The sequence below is a fragment of the Uloborus diversus genome, unplaced genomic scaffold, assembly GCF_026930045.1.
Source record: "Uloborus diversus isolate 005 unplaced genomic scaffold, Udiv.v.3.1 scaffold_15, whole genome shotgun sequence".
Classification (NCBI taxonomy): Eukaryota; Metazoa; Arthropoda; class Arachnida; order Araneae; family Uloboridae; genus Uloborus; species Uloborus diversus.
Genome location: NW_026558209.1, coordinates 2,069,706 through 2,083,822, shown reverse-complemented (window position 1 = coordinate 2,083,822; position 14,117 = coordinate 2,069,706). Strand labels below are relative to the sequence as shown.

Here is a 14,117-nt window from a genome sequence, read left to right as displayed (position 1 = left end):
AGTTATTAATTTTAAATCATTGCAATAACATTTCTGATTATTTCCCAAAAATTAAAATCACGTGAAATAAGCAGACGACAGTATTACAATTTATCTTTCTTATTGTTGCATTTATAAAGCTATTTTTCTTTACACAAAAAGAAAATCAGCCCCCCATGGAGCGATTGGGGCCAAAATTGAAACAACGCCTGTTTACATATGGATTGACATTTATTCCAAATTTCATCCAGAATGTAGCATTACTTCTTGAGATATGGCACTTACAATGAAAAAAAAGAACATTCGATTGCGCCACCCCCTTTTCAGCTTTTGACACCGAAATAAAATCAGCTCTTCTACCCACTAAGGGCTACTTGCCGATAAATTTTTCTTTCATTCCGTTCATTATTTCTTGAGATACAGCAGTCACAATTAACGACAAAAAACGTTCTATAGCTCAACCCCCGTTTGAGTTATTGACACCAAAATTGAATCAGCACCTGTTCCTGTTAATACCAACATATGGACCAAATTTTGTTTGATTCCGCCAGTTACTTCCTGAGGAATAGCAAACAAGCGTTACTCAAAAAACGTCCCATTGCTCCACCCCCCTTGATGGAATTCGCGCCAAAAACCAATGGGCACAAGTCCACATAGGGGCACATATGTGTACCAAATTACGTTCGATTTCATGCGGTAGTTTTTGCTGTAGAGTGGCCACAAAAAACTGGCCACACACAGATGTGACACACATACACACAGACACAGACATTTTCCAAAAATAGTCGAAATGGACTCAGCACACCTCGAAACGTTCGAGTCCGTCAAAATTCGAAATTCAAAAATTTGCACAAATCCAATACTTTCTTCTATATATTAGATATAGAAGAAAGTAAAAATGAGTTTAAACTGAGAGAAGATAATTACGTTCATCGTTGAATCCATCGTGACCCTTATCCATGCTTTTGTAGACGGCCAAAATTCATATTCTCTTCCACCGAAATTGACCCTTTTGCCGTAATACAATACTATTTGCAAAGACTAAAAATACTTATGTGATAAGATGCATTAAGAATTTGCATTTAGAAAGTTTTTCAAGTTGCTACTATTCCCGATAGCAGAATACTGCTAAATTTGTGACGTACCTCGCAGCATGGATGCCTGAACTGCAGAACAGTTGCATTCAAATGTGCTGCAGAAGTTCCACAGATTTTTTTTTCCAATTAAATGTAGCTCTACAACTTCTGCTAATGACGATTGTTCAGTTGAAAACTCGTGTTGAGTTTTATGCATCACTAGCGGTACCCACACAGCTTTGCCTGCAGTAGAAAATGAAATGGTCATTTTGTTCGCCTGTCTATTTACAAATAATGGATGGTGAATGTCTCGCCGATTGACTTGTACCCATGCGTCGTGATAACTTGGTCATCGACTCGTTCATCTCATGATAATTTTGCTTGGTAAAATGTTCTTGAAATTGGAATAGAAAAAGAACAAAATCGAATTTTCGAAACATCTCTTCGATGTGCTCACCCCCATGCTAAGAACTAATTTTGTGCTTAATTTCATGAAAATCGGCCAAACGGTCTAGGCGCTCTTATGCATTTGTATTAAATTAGTTTTACGTCACGTTTTCTTATTGAGTATATAACAGTTATGCAGTTTTTAAATATATCATTTTCAAGTTCCGTTATGTTTATGAATGTAAATTAATTAATCCTTAGAGTTTCTTAAGTCTCAATTAAAAAAATGTGTAAGATGTCTGATTTAAATGTAAAAAAACATGATTTTTTCGTACCCTTATTAATGTCCTCACTCAATCTTTAGCGTAAATAGAAATGAGGAACTGTCTGATTTGAAATGGTAATACTTTTTAAAAATCTGATTTAATACGTTAAAACATGATTTTGATAAAAAAATGAACTTTATATATATACTTAGTTTTTTCTTCGTTGATCTCAAAGTTGATTTTAATGTAGTGCCCCCTATTTTTCTACTTACAGTTTTGATTAGTTTGCACTAGGTATTAAATTTGACTCGACTCTTATGCATTTGTATTAAATTAGTTTCACGTCACATTTTCTTATTGAGTATATAACAGTTTTGCAGTTTTTAAATATATCAATTTCAAGTTCCGTTATGCTTAGGAATGTAAATTAATTAATCCTTAGAGTTTTTTAAGTCTCAATTAAAAAAATGTGTAAGATGTCCGATTTAAATGTAAAAAAACATGATTTTTTTGCACCCTGGTTAATGTTTTCATGCAATCTGTAGGAAAACGCTGTACCAGAATGTGTACGAGTACGATCTTCCACTGTTCAACCCCTCTCCGACCAAGTTCGAGTTCGCCCAATCGGAAGACTGCAAGTGCGAGAACCCCTGGAAGGAGAGCTTCAAGCAGCTGGTGAGTTTTTTTTTTGAAAAAGCGAAAGAGGTTTTAACATTGGCGTGAATGTTTTACGCTTTTAATTTGTAAATGGATATCTGTTCGAAATTGTAAAATAAGAGTTGAGATATTTTGTGTTCGTATTTTCGACATACCAGAAATTTTCCCACTAATTAACAGGGTTGGCAAGTTTTTGCCGGAGGCGGAAAAAACCATGGGAAAAACCACGGTTTTTACTGCCCGGCAAAAATAGGTTTTTGCCAAAGCGGCGGAAAAAACCATGGAAAAAACCATGGTTTTTACTGCCCGGCAAAAATAGGTTTTTGCCAAAGCGGCGGAAAAAACCATGGAAAAAACCACGGTTTTTACTGCCCGGCAAAAATAGGTTTTTGCCAAAGCGGCAAAAATAGATTTTGTGTTAACGACTTACGGGCAGTTTTTTTTCCTTTTACATAAAAGTCAAAGCATGAAAAGATTTTGATAAAAGGCTTTGCCATTTTCTGTAGAGTGAGCTAGAATCACTAAAAAGTAGAGTGAATATAGAATGCACATATTGATCAGCTTTTTTTTTCTTCTTTTTAAATTCTTCTCTTGGCTATCCATTTTCCCAGTAAGTGAGAAAAAATGCATTATTTCTTTAGTGAGGAAAAGTTAATATTTTTCTATATTCAAGTAAATATTCCGTTATTAATTAAATAGCTTAAAAATCTTAGTGGGATAAAAAAAAAGTGATTAATTAAATATATATATATATATATATAATTAGAATTCAAACTTTTTATTAATTTACTAAGCTTAAGTAAACATTCTTTGTTTTAGCATCGAAGGAATTGGCTCATTCTGAAAAAATTGTTTTAGCAAACATTTAAAATCTTAAGTTATGCAATCCCAACATTTGTTTTTTATTTATTTTTCACCTTATAAATTAGAAGTAACATGGAGAGACATAACTAAAATATTAAAGTGCATTATTTATATTATATTGTCACTATTTCTTGATTAACACTATAATGCTACTTTATTTGCAATTAGGTTTTTGCCGTTTTTCCCATTTTTGCCGGTTTTTTTCCATTTTTGCCATGGTTTTTTCCACTGGCCCGGCAAAAATACCTTTTTGCCGGCAAAAAACCCAACCCTGTTAATTAACATAATTCTTTTTTTTTTTTTTTTTGTAGTTTAAGGTGTCACAGTACCTTTTAAGCATTTTTTTTTAAATTTAAATAAATTTTATAATTCTTTGAAACCATAATATGCATACTTATTTCTTAATCAATAATTTAATTTCAAAATTTAAAAATATTGCCTCCTTTTTTTAAAATTCAAAAAATTAAGGAACATTTCAATTTTTTAAAATCCCTAAGGTTTTTTTATTTTTTCAGTAATTTAAAAAAAAGTTTTTTGCTAAACAATTACTATAATCATCTCTAAAAATCTGTGCATTCATTTGCCTATGAGTTTATTAGAAAATTTTCTGTGATTAATTATGTAAAAAACATCTGTTTTTTTATGACGTCAAGCAGCTGGTGAGTTTTTTTTTTAGAAAAAAAGGAAGAAAACAGGATTTAATATTGGTGTGAATGTTTTACACTTTTATCCAAAATCTTATATAATTAAAAACTGAGCGTATCTAAGCTGTATGTCCAAGCTTCTTCTCCCGAAAGACAGTGAACCGACCATCGAACCAGGTATCGATGGATTCGTCATCTTCCCGTCTTCATGTTTGCATACTTGCCAACTCTACTGTTTTTAACGGGAGACTCCCGTTTTTTGCTTTCATCTCCCGATTTCCCGTTTTTTACAATTTTCTCCCGTTTTTGCAGTTTTTTTCAATCAATCATCAGAAAGTTTCACTTTTTTCTCAATAGATTGCGTCCTTTTCTAGTCTACCAATGTCAGGGAATGAGAAATTTTCCAATTAATAACTCATTTAGTAAAAATTAATTTTTTAGAAGCTTTTTGCATTGCATGTTCAACAAAGCGCATACTTTGCCGAAAATGGCAGCAGATTTCAATCCTTTTGCATCTCGAAATTATTTCAATTATTTTCAATATTTGAAATTATTTTAACATGTGCTACCCTAAACTTAATTATTTTATATCGTATTTTCATTATATATTGATTTACTTTTTTTTTTCGGATTTTAGTAATTAAATGTTTGTAGCTACTTTGCTGGAAGAGACTGGAAAATGTACGAAACTTTAGGCAAAATCACTCCTTATTATTTAGTTTTCCTTTGCAGTATATTTTTCTTGCTGCTACCAATTTGCTTACATCTGAAAAAAAACTCCCCATTTCACTTTAAATTTAGTATTCATGTTATTTAAAAGCATAATTTAATAATTCTGTAGTGAGGGTATGTCAATGTTGAACCACCTATATACCTCTAGTAAAATCTCCTGTTTTTTTTCCTTCGAAGATTGGCAAGTATGTGTTTGGCTATTTAGCATAATCCTCCTATAATAATGAGCGGAGATATCTATTAAAAACTATTAAAATTATGACTCTTAGATTTCAAAATGAAATCCCTATTTTTCGAAGGCTTTCCTCCATTCAAATCATTATCCAGTGCTTCATCTCCACTTTCAGCAAAATGCTTTTATTAAAATTCGTAGTTGTAGCGCGAAGAAAATCGTTAAATGTGAAAGATTTGTTGCCATTTTTTTTTCTCGAATATAAACAAAAAAAATTTTTTTTTTTTTTGTTTTGAGGCTTTTTCTGCAATCGGGGGTTTTAAAATGTTCACTTTTTGGTTATTTTCCCGCAATCTGCCGCAAGATTTTACTGATTTTTTTTTTTGTTCGAGCCTGAGTGTTGAACTTGCGTCACTAGACATAACTATTATTTTCCAGGTGGACCGTGCAATGCCGGGCGACGCAGCTAGTTGTAAAGTAATAGTCGAGATATTTTGTGTTCGTAGTTTCGACATATACCAGTAATTTTTCCACTAATTAGCAGATTTTTTTTTTTTGTAATTTGAAGAAGAATATAGAAATTAAAAGAAAAGAAAAAAAAAACCCTCATGCTTGAAAAAAAAACTATTCTTGTTCAACACTTATATGTGTTCAAAAAAATATAATTTAAGAAACTTTTTTAGTCAATAATGAGTTCAGCAGAGTCTCAAAAATCTGAGCCTCGAGAGTCCTAGGTTCCGTTTTCTTCGAATTGCTGTATTTATGTTTTAAAGTACATTAATTAATAAGTGAAAAATGATGTGCCTTAAAATAAGATAATAGAAATCTTTTGCTATTGTAAAACTTCCTTAGCTACATGTAATAAAGTAATAAACTCAGGTAGCTGTGCGCACTCAGCTGGTGGTATGAAATATTCATAGACTACTAGAGATGGATTAATGAATGACCTTGTAATGAAAGACCTTGGAGATAATAATTTGGAGTGAAAAAGGACTTTTTTTTGAACATTCCTTTGCCTTGAAGAACAAATAATGTCGAGATGTTTTAGTAAAATTTTTTACTATATTTTCATTTAATGTATGTGTGTATACATGCGCATACATGTATAAATGCGTGAACAAGTTTGAAAGCGTAACAAATATTTCGGTTTAAAATTTGACGATTGCTTAAAAATGTCACTTTTCCAATTTCCGTTAAAAAAATTCAACGCACTATTTTCAACAATCACATTTTATTCGAAATGAACGGTTGAATGACGATCAGAACAACTTGAATTGTTTTCAGTGTTTTGAACAAAGGAAGCAACATGTAAAATTTTTAAATGCGTTAAAAATTTTCCTGTACATTTCTGTTTAAAAAAAAAAAATACAGATTGCATATATGTTTTGAAATATATGTTTTCTAATGTAATTTTTGATGTTTTCTATGGAAGTATAATTTGGGGCCTGCTCTGGCGATTTCCAATGGGGTGGTTTCCTTCGGGGCGGTTTCCAATGGGTTTTTTTGAAAAAACCCATTTAAAAAAAACCATTATTTAGCCCACTTTTGGGTTTTTTTAAATTTTCTGAGAATTTAAAAAAAAAAATAATTAATTTAAATACTTTCACAATTTAAACTTCTTTCTTATTTGTTCTTTACCGCAGACAATGAACATAAAAAATGAATTTTGAACTTTAATAGTATTTCTTAACTCTTAACGGCATTAAAAAAATACTTCAAAGATTTTAAATAAATGTATTTAACTTTTTTCTTGAACTGGTCAATAAATAACTCAAATTATCTCGACTAACTCCTGTCACATCTGATTTTCTCAATATGTGTACAGAGGGAACTAATCTAGTTAAAAGGCTTTCATGTGAATTATTTTCTGCTAACCAACACGTCACAAATCTCGAATAAACACGAGGTATATTTTTTAGAAATAAACAGATTTTTTAAACAGTCGGACAGAAAACAGAATAGGATGTGCAGTATTTTCATTATCTTACGAAGAAGTTTAATATTTCTTACTCTGTACGCAGAAACAGAAAAACAGGCAACATAAAATTCAAAGAAATGTCTTGATTAAGCTGGAATTCAGTAAAAAGGAACTTAAACTACTTGAGGTTCTAGAGTAGTTTTGCATTACAAAATAAATACAATAAAGTAAAATGCAAAAAAAAAAAAAAACGTAGTAATTAAAAACGAACAATAGATTTTATCACTCGAGAAGTAACTTTGCCTTAACTGTTGGTAATAATGAAAATTAAAAAACCCGAAACTTCACCATACTTAGGTTTTTTCGTCTTTCATACTTTTCTTCAGAAAATGCTGAATTTTAACTAGTTTTCCAGCTTTTTTTCCCCGAAGACAATTTTTCCACCTTGTCCATATACTTACGCTACAATATGCTGCAAGTACCCCACATTTTCCCTAAAAAAAGACAAAAAAAAAACCACATTTCTTTTAAAAAACCCAACTTTAGTTGGTTTTTTTTGGGTTTTATTTAAAAAAACCCAAAAAAGCCTGGGTCCATGGGCTTTTTTTTAAAAAAAACCCGGGTTTTTGCCAACCCTGGCCCCCACAGTAAATTTTTATAAAATATACGAACTTTCTTGGGTTGAATATATCGGAAATATACATAGTCCGATTTTGAAAACAAGGCGTGGTCTTTATGACGTCACGAATGATGCATCTTTCTACCACGGTTCCGCGTTATGATAATCAAGCAGCCAATTAAAATTGCGCTCTACGCTTGCTATCAACCCCATCGTTGCCAATACACGCGAGTAAAGATGCGAATAAAATATTTCGTTCTGTGAATGGCAACATTGAGTGGCGTTTCATCATTTGTGATGTCACACGACAGAAGGGTGAACAACGAAAGCACACAGATTTCAGTAATTTTTTTTTTAATATCAGGGCCCAATACAGGCTGATTTTGCTACCGTTTTTTGGTACCTTCACAAAAATCTTGTTTTGAAATCGGTACTTTCACAAAAATCAAGTAATCAGGTAGCTTCACAAAAACATCAAAAATTTCAAAAATTCACATTTTAAAATATAAAATTTATTTCTCTGTTTAAAACAAAATTTACTCATAAAATTCTAAGCTGGTTTATATGAACAATCGCTTAAATAGAAACCTTTTTGTAGTATTTTAACTCATTTTTAGCTGTTTCTCGCCAAATTGTATTTATGCAATAGTATCGCAATCTTTCAACATCTGTTTTGGAAAACCGTTTTTCTCATCATTTCCTGTATTGTACACAGTACATAGACCATTAAGCTGAAACTACGATATCATTTTTTGTACTTCTTATGTTTTTAGCTCCCTCCCCCCCCCCCCCAAAAAAAAGAAACCTGTTAAAAATAATACTAGGTGACATTTACACTTTTGGAACTAAAATTTCACTTGTTCTACTTCTCTTTTACAAAAATGAGGATACCTCTTTCTAAAATTTCACAAAAACAGTGCAAATGATAAAAAAAAAACTTTCACAAAAATAGAATGATGCAATACTTTCACAAAAATAGGTAGCGAGAAAAAAATCCTGGATTGGCCCCTGAATATTAAGCTCAAACAAATTATTTGAAAAATGGTCATCCTATGTTTTTAAGCATGCTCTTTCAGAAAAAAAATACTTTTAAAATTTTGGAAACAACCCTATTTTTGGTCAGTAAATCCGCCAAACTTTTAAAATATTTGCTAGATTTCAAAAGTGTTAGTCAAAAACTAATTTTAACAAATCAGAGGAGAAAGAATTATTTTAGAGAGTATAACATGGACTTGTATGTTTTAAACAGGCAGCATACTCATGTTTTAAGATAATTAAGACACTTGCGTAGTGGGGGTTACTTAACAATCTCATGACGTGAATTTCCTTTGGAATTTCCTCCCGGCCAATACTTTAGCCAAATCGAAGTCTGTTCTGTCGAATTTACGATTCTATCGTGTTTGGCAGCGTGGCCAATGGGCCATGTTGTTATTAAATTACTTCATAAGGTAAGGCACCATTAGTGGCCACTTTAAGTTTACTTTTGTACTTTGAAGAAAGAAGTGAACAATAATAATGTGATTTTTTTCGTTGATACACAATGTAACTATCCTATTGAATCTATTTCGTTCATCCGTTATTTGAATTTAAAGCGAGTCATGTAAATGCTTTGAATGGGAAAATGTCAGGTGGCCACGACTGAAATTTTCAGATTTTGGAGTAGCCACTGTCGGATCCGATTTGAGGTTTGAGAAAAAATTGAAAAAGTTGAAATTCTGGCATTTTTGGAAAGTGTGACGATTAAAAAAGAGTTGGGCTCTGATACGCTCATTGAGGGGCAATTAATATTGTAGACCCACAGTCAGTGGCGGCTCATGCCTTGTAAAAGTGAGGGGGGCCGGATCATGGGTGCACTTGCACCCCCCCTCCCCCGGTTTTTGAAAAAAAAAATTATAATAATATTTTTTTAAATATTAAAACTTTCTTAAATTATTTTTTGTGTTAAATTAATAAAATCAAAAGTAACTCACAGAAGATATTAACCTCATGTTTATGCCCATGATTGTCTGACTCAAAAATAAAATTTAGTTAATCAGATAGGGAAAAGCTACAAAATATACCACGAAATTTATTAATCTAAGGTTTATGTCCAGTACACTTTCCGTCGCTGCAGTAAGGGACCGGTAAGGGACTGCAAGGGAGGGCCTCTCACTCCCTGACTTTTCAAAATAAATAAATTTTAAAAAGCAATATTAATCTTATATTTTTAATAGCAATGTTATTTTTAATCTTTTAATAACTAATTATTTTGAATGAGTAAAAAAATTTTTTTTTAATTTTAAACAAGACCAGATTACAAAAGTGCAAAAATATTGTGATCAGAGGAATATGTAAAAATTATGAATTAATTAACTTTAACGAAGATGAAAATACGTCTCAGTATTCTCTTTAAAATAAATGAAATAAAAATAGATAAGCTAAATAAAAAAAAAAAAACTAAAAATAAATAAATTAAAAAACGTGGTAAAAAAAATTCTTAGTGATCTACATGCGGGTGTACCCCTTCTGCATATGAATCTGCTATCAGGCAGAGAAAGAAGAAAAAAAAAACGAACTCTTTTTATCTGCCTCAAATTATTGATAACTTGTCACATTTTCTTTAAAACTACATGAGCAGTAATTTAAAACAAGTAATAATTTCTGTGTAACAATGGGAAGACAATTTTTGAATAAAAAAAATAATCTTGTAACGATATATGCACACACATACATACAATACAGCAGACAACAGTGGCTCAACTTAAAAATAATTTTTTAGGAGGATGGCATGGTAGGAAAAAAGTTTCATCAATTTGATTGGTCATCATCAAATCTATCCATTTTGAAACTTGTAGTTTTAAAAAAAGATTTTATTTTTAGTGCGAAACCTCACACTACCAAACCTCACCCACGAAAATTTTCTAAAGTAATTAATTTTCCATACCTCCTGAGGTATTCTTGGATTGCTGGCCATTCTTTCTCTTTTTCGACAGTGAAGCTTGGGAAAAATTGTAGTCTATGTAATGTGAAAATTATAGCAACAAACAGCATGATTTGATGAAAAATATTTTCTGAAGGGGATTTTTTTGATGAATAAAACCTTCTGAAGGGGATTTTTTGACCAAAAATATCTTCTGAAGGGGATTTTTTGATCAAAAATGTCTTCTGAAGGGGATTTTTTGATCAAAAATATCTTCTGAAGGGGATTTTTGGATGCAAAAACCTTCTGAAGGGGATTTTGTGATTAAAAATACCTTCAGAAGGTTATTTTTTGATCATAACAGCCGTTTCATATGCATAAACTACCGTATTATAATTTGCACTTATGTTAAAACCAATGGCTCTGGGGGGATGTTTTCACCCCCCCCCCCCCCATGATGTGTTTGTTCTAATGTGTGTTGTGTGGTGGCGTTCTAATGATGTGTGTTTTTCAGTACCGAGGTCTTCACGTTCGCCCAGGGTTCCAGGAACAGTATGAGAGCAACCCAGACCACTTCAGGGGGAGGAACGTCTCGGTAAGTCACCCCTCCTTCACCCAAGTTTTCCAAAAATTATTTTTATAAATATGTTTGCAATAGAAAAATTAGATCTTGATAAGTTTATTCATTTAACATGAAAAAAATTAAAAACTTTAAAGGGAAAAAAAAACTAAAGCTGTGAGCTTACTGCTGTGATAAACACAACAGTATTAAACACAGTTAAGAAAGATATTAATGTATTGGAAAGGGTTCAAAGGCGGGCTACAAGGCTACAAGTGGACTTTCCCACTTAGATTATGATTCCAGGCTCAGAAGGCTAAAAATGTACAGTCTCGAGCAAAGAAGAGACCGAGGGGACGTGATTCAGTTGTTTAAATTTATTGAAACGAAAGATGTTACGGGGCTGAAGTTCAGCACTGAAAACAGGACGAGGGGTCACTGTTTTAAGCTATTTAAATCTCAGGTTAACATCTACGTTAGGAAAAATGATCATTTTAGCAGGGTAGTGGAACCTGGGAACAGCTTACTGGAAGAGGTGGTCATGAGCAAGGGAGTAGATAGTTTTAGGAGGGCCATTGATCTTCACTGGGGATTGTAAACTGGCTAGGACCAGCCTAGCTGGGCCCAGAGCCTGTTGCTGGTCGTCACTTTTGTATTTGTATTTATTTGTATTTGCTGCTCAACTCAAAAAAAAAAGATTGATTTTTAAAGTTTTACGCCTGCCTCCATATTTTTATCTACTGCTAAGTCGTTAATAATTTTGTGTCGACCATTATTTTCGACTCTTCCTTTATTTTATCTTTTGCTGAGGACTCGCACGCTCATCGTTTTGCCACACGTGTCTAAAAATGTGTGGCCAATTATATACTAGTCATGGATAAAGTGAAAAAGGGGGAAGAAAAGGTTTCACTTATAGGGGGGTATTCTAGTCTACAGCCTCATATTTTATCAGTTTTTCATTGATACTTGAAAAGTATAAAAATCTATAATAGTTGAAAAAAAAATCAAAATTGAAATTGATAGAGGCGGGCAAAGTGGGGACTAAAAAAGGGTATCTCCTATTTGACGATGTTCCAATCCTCCTATTGATCTGAAAAATAAAATTAAGGTTTTTTCTGATTAAACAAGGATATAGAATTATCTGCACTTAGCCGATCTGAAAAAAAAGCACAAAATGCTCTCTTTCGAAAAAAAAAAAAAAAAAAGTGGGTCATGTTATGGCGTCCTTTTTTCAACATAGGTAATTTTTTAAAAATTGTTTTTAAAAAAAATTACAAAAATATTGATAGTATTAATTGAGTTTGTGCCAAATTTCAAGTAAACCGGTGCATTTGAACATGAGATATATTGTGAGTCGTATCGAATAAAGTAGTTTCAAGAAAAACAGGTTTGAAGTTTGCAATCTCATTTCGTGGTTTGATAGTATGTTATGCTTACATATTTTCTATCAGCCATCCCTGCCTCATTCAATGTGCCTTCCTCCACATCAAGAGCAACATTTTCGGCAGATCTTTTAGCCCCCCATGGAAACCGATTTCAATACAGATCAGAGACATTAAAATTTGACATTTTCAATAACTTATTCATTAATGGCTATAAAAGGAATTTTTATACATTTTTGCAAAGAGAAAAGCACTAAAAAAAAAAAGGAAGTTCTCATTTCTAAGGCGGTCTTGAGCCCCCCCCCCCCTTGCCCCCCTGTATGGGCGCCCTTGGTACTACACAGTTAAAGCAATACCAGATAGGTGGAGCTAAAAGCTGAGTAAATATTTTCCTTTTTTTTTAAAAGGTTTTTCGGCAGTTTTCGAGATATATATGATCCTGTCGAGAAATTGTGCCATTAATTAAAATAAAGTTTCATTATTTCAAAGTCATATGAATAAAAAAATTAATTTATTTCGGCGACATGCCAGCATCAAATAGGTGCATCCCCGAAAATGACTCGCCGTGTTTGCGGGATTCAATCCTTTAACATCCCGCAAATATTTCATTTCTTCTCAGAGTTGCAAGCTATTTTACAATACGCTACCTTTAATAATCTCAATTGAATATTTATTTTAGGAATTTATTAATTTTTTTTTAAATTAAATAGTAGCTGTCTTAATAATTCATTATATTGTGTCCTTTAAAGTATTTTGTACTATATTTCATGATGTCCTAATGCGGGGTTGCCATGCCACAGGGAAACTTGAAGAAACAGGGACTTCAAAAATCAACACAGGGAAAATCCAGGGAATTTTGAAATTTTGCATGTTCCCCTACATATTTTTTGATAATAATGCTGGAAAACAAACTGTGATTTGTGAGCTTGTATAAAGAGTTTGGTTTATGTGGGAATATATTGTGACATGTCTGTTTCAGTACTTTGACACCATCGAGTCTGCCTTCAACTACTCAGAGGAGCTGGAGAACCCCCTCATCTTCATCCATGCGGGGCTCTACAAGGGGGAGTTCCTCATCATAGACACAAACGTTGCCCTGGTGGGCGCAGGTGAGTTGCAAACAAACAATGGAGCTTTTATCTTTATCTTATATAATTAAAAACTGAGCGTATGTATCTATGTATGTCCAAGCTTCTTCTCCCGAACGACAGTCATGCATGTCTATAAGGGAATGCAAAGCATCTTATATAATTAAAAACTGCGCGTATGTATCTATGTATGTACCTATGTAGTCATCTATGTCCAAGCTTCTTCTCCCGAACGACAGTGAACTGACCATCGAAGCAGGTATCGATGGATTCGTCATCTTCCCGTCTTCATGTTTGGCTGTTTAACATCATCCTCCGATAATAATGAGCGGAGATATCCATTAAAAACTATTTATTATGACGCTTGGATTTGGGTATATAATCCCTATTTTTCGAAGGCTTTCCTCCATTCAAATGATTATTCAGTGCTTCATCTCCACTTTCCTCAACAACGCTTTTATTATAATTCATAGCGGTGAAGAAAATCATGGAGATGAAAGATCTGTTGCCATTTTTTTTTCTCAAATATAAACAGGTTAAATTCCTGTTTTGAGGCTTTTCCTGTGATCATGGGATTTAAAATGTTTACTTTTTGGGGGTTTTTCGCAATCTGCCGAAAAATGTCACTGACTTTTTTTTTTGGTTCAAGCCTGAGTGTTGAACTCGCGTCACTTGACCTAACTTTTATTTTCGAGGTGGACCGTGCAAAGCCGGGCGACGCAGCTAGTAATAAATAAAAGTACAGCTTCAAAGAAATTCTGGAAGGAAGTCTGTAGCGGGCCTGCACCCAGAAGACCCCATAGCACCTACAACCATGAAATTTTGTACAAAATGACTTCGAGCCCCAGGGGTGTGCACCTGGGGTTTTATTTTTT

General features: G+C 32.9%; 1 protein-coding gene across 1 annotated transcript in view; it reads left to right on the top strand.

Moving 5' to 3' along the window:
- LOC129233029 (F-box only protein 11-like) overlaps positions 1-14,117 on the top strand; it is a 95,708-nt gene that overhangs the window by 16,089 nt on the left and 65,502 nt on the right. The window contains exons 4-6 of the mRNA XM_054867113.1: positions 2,254-2,383; positions 10,728-10,808; positions 13,134-13,263. Coding sequence (XP_054723088.1) covers positions 2,254-2,383; positions 10,728-10,808; positions 13,134-13,263 — 341 coding nt within the window. The remainder of the gene's footprint in view (positions 1-2,253; positions 2,384-10,727; positions 10,809-13,133; positions 13,264-14,117) is intronic.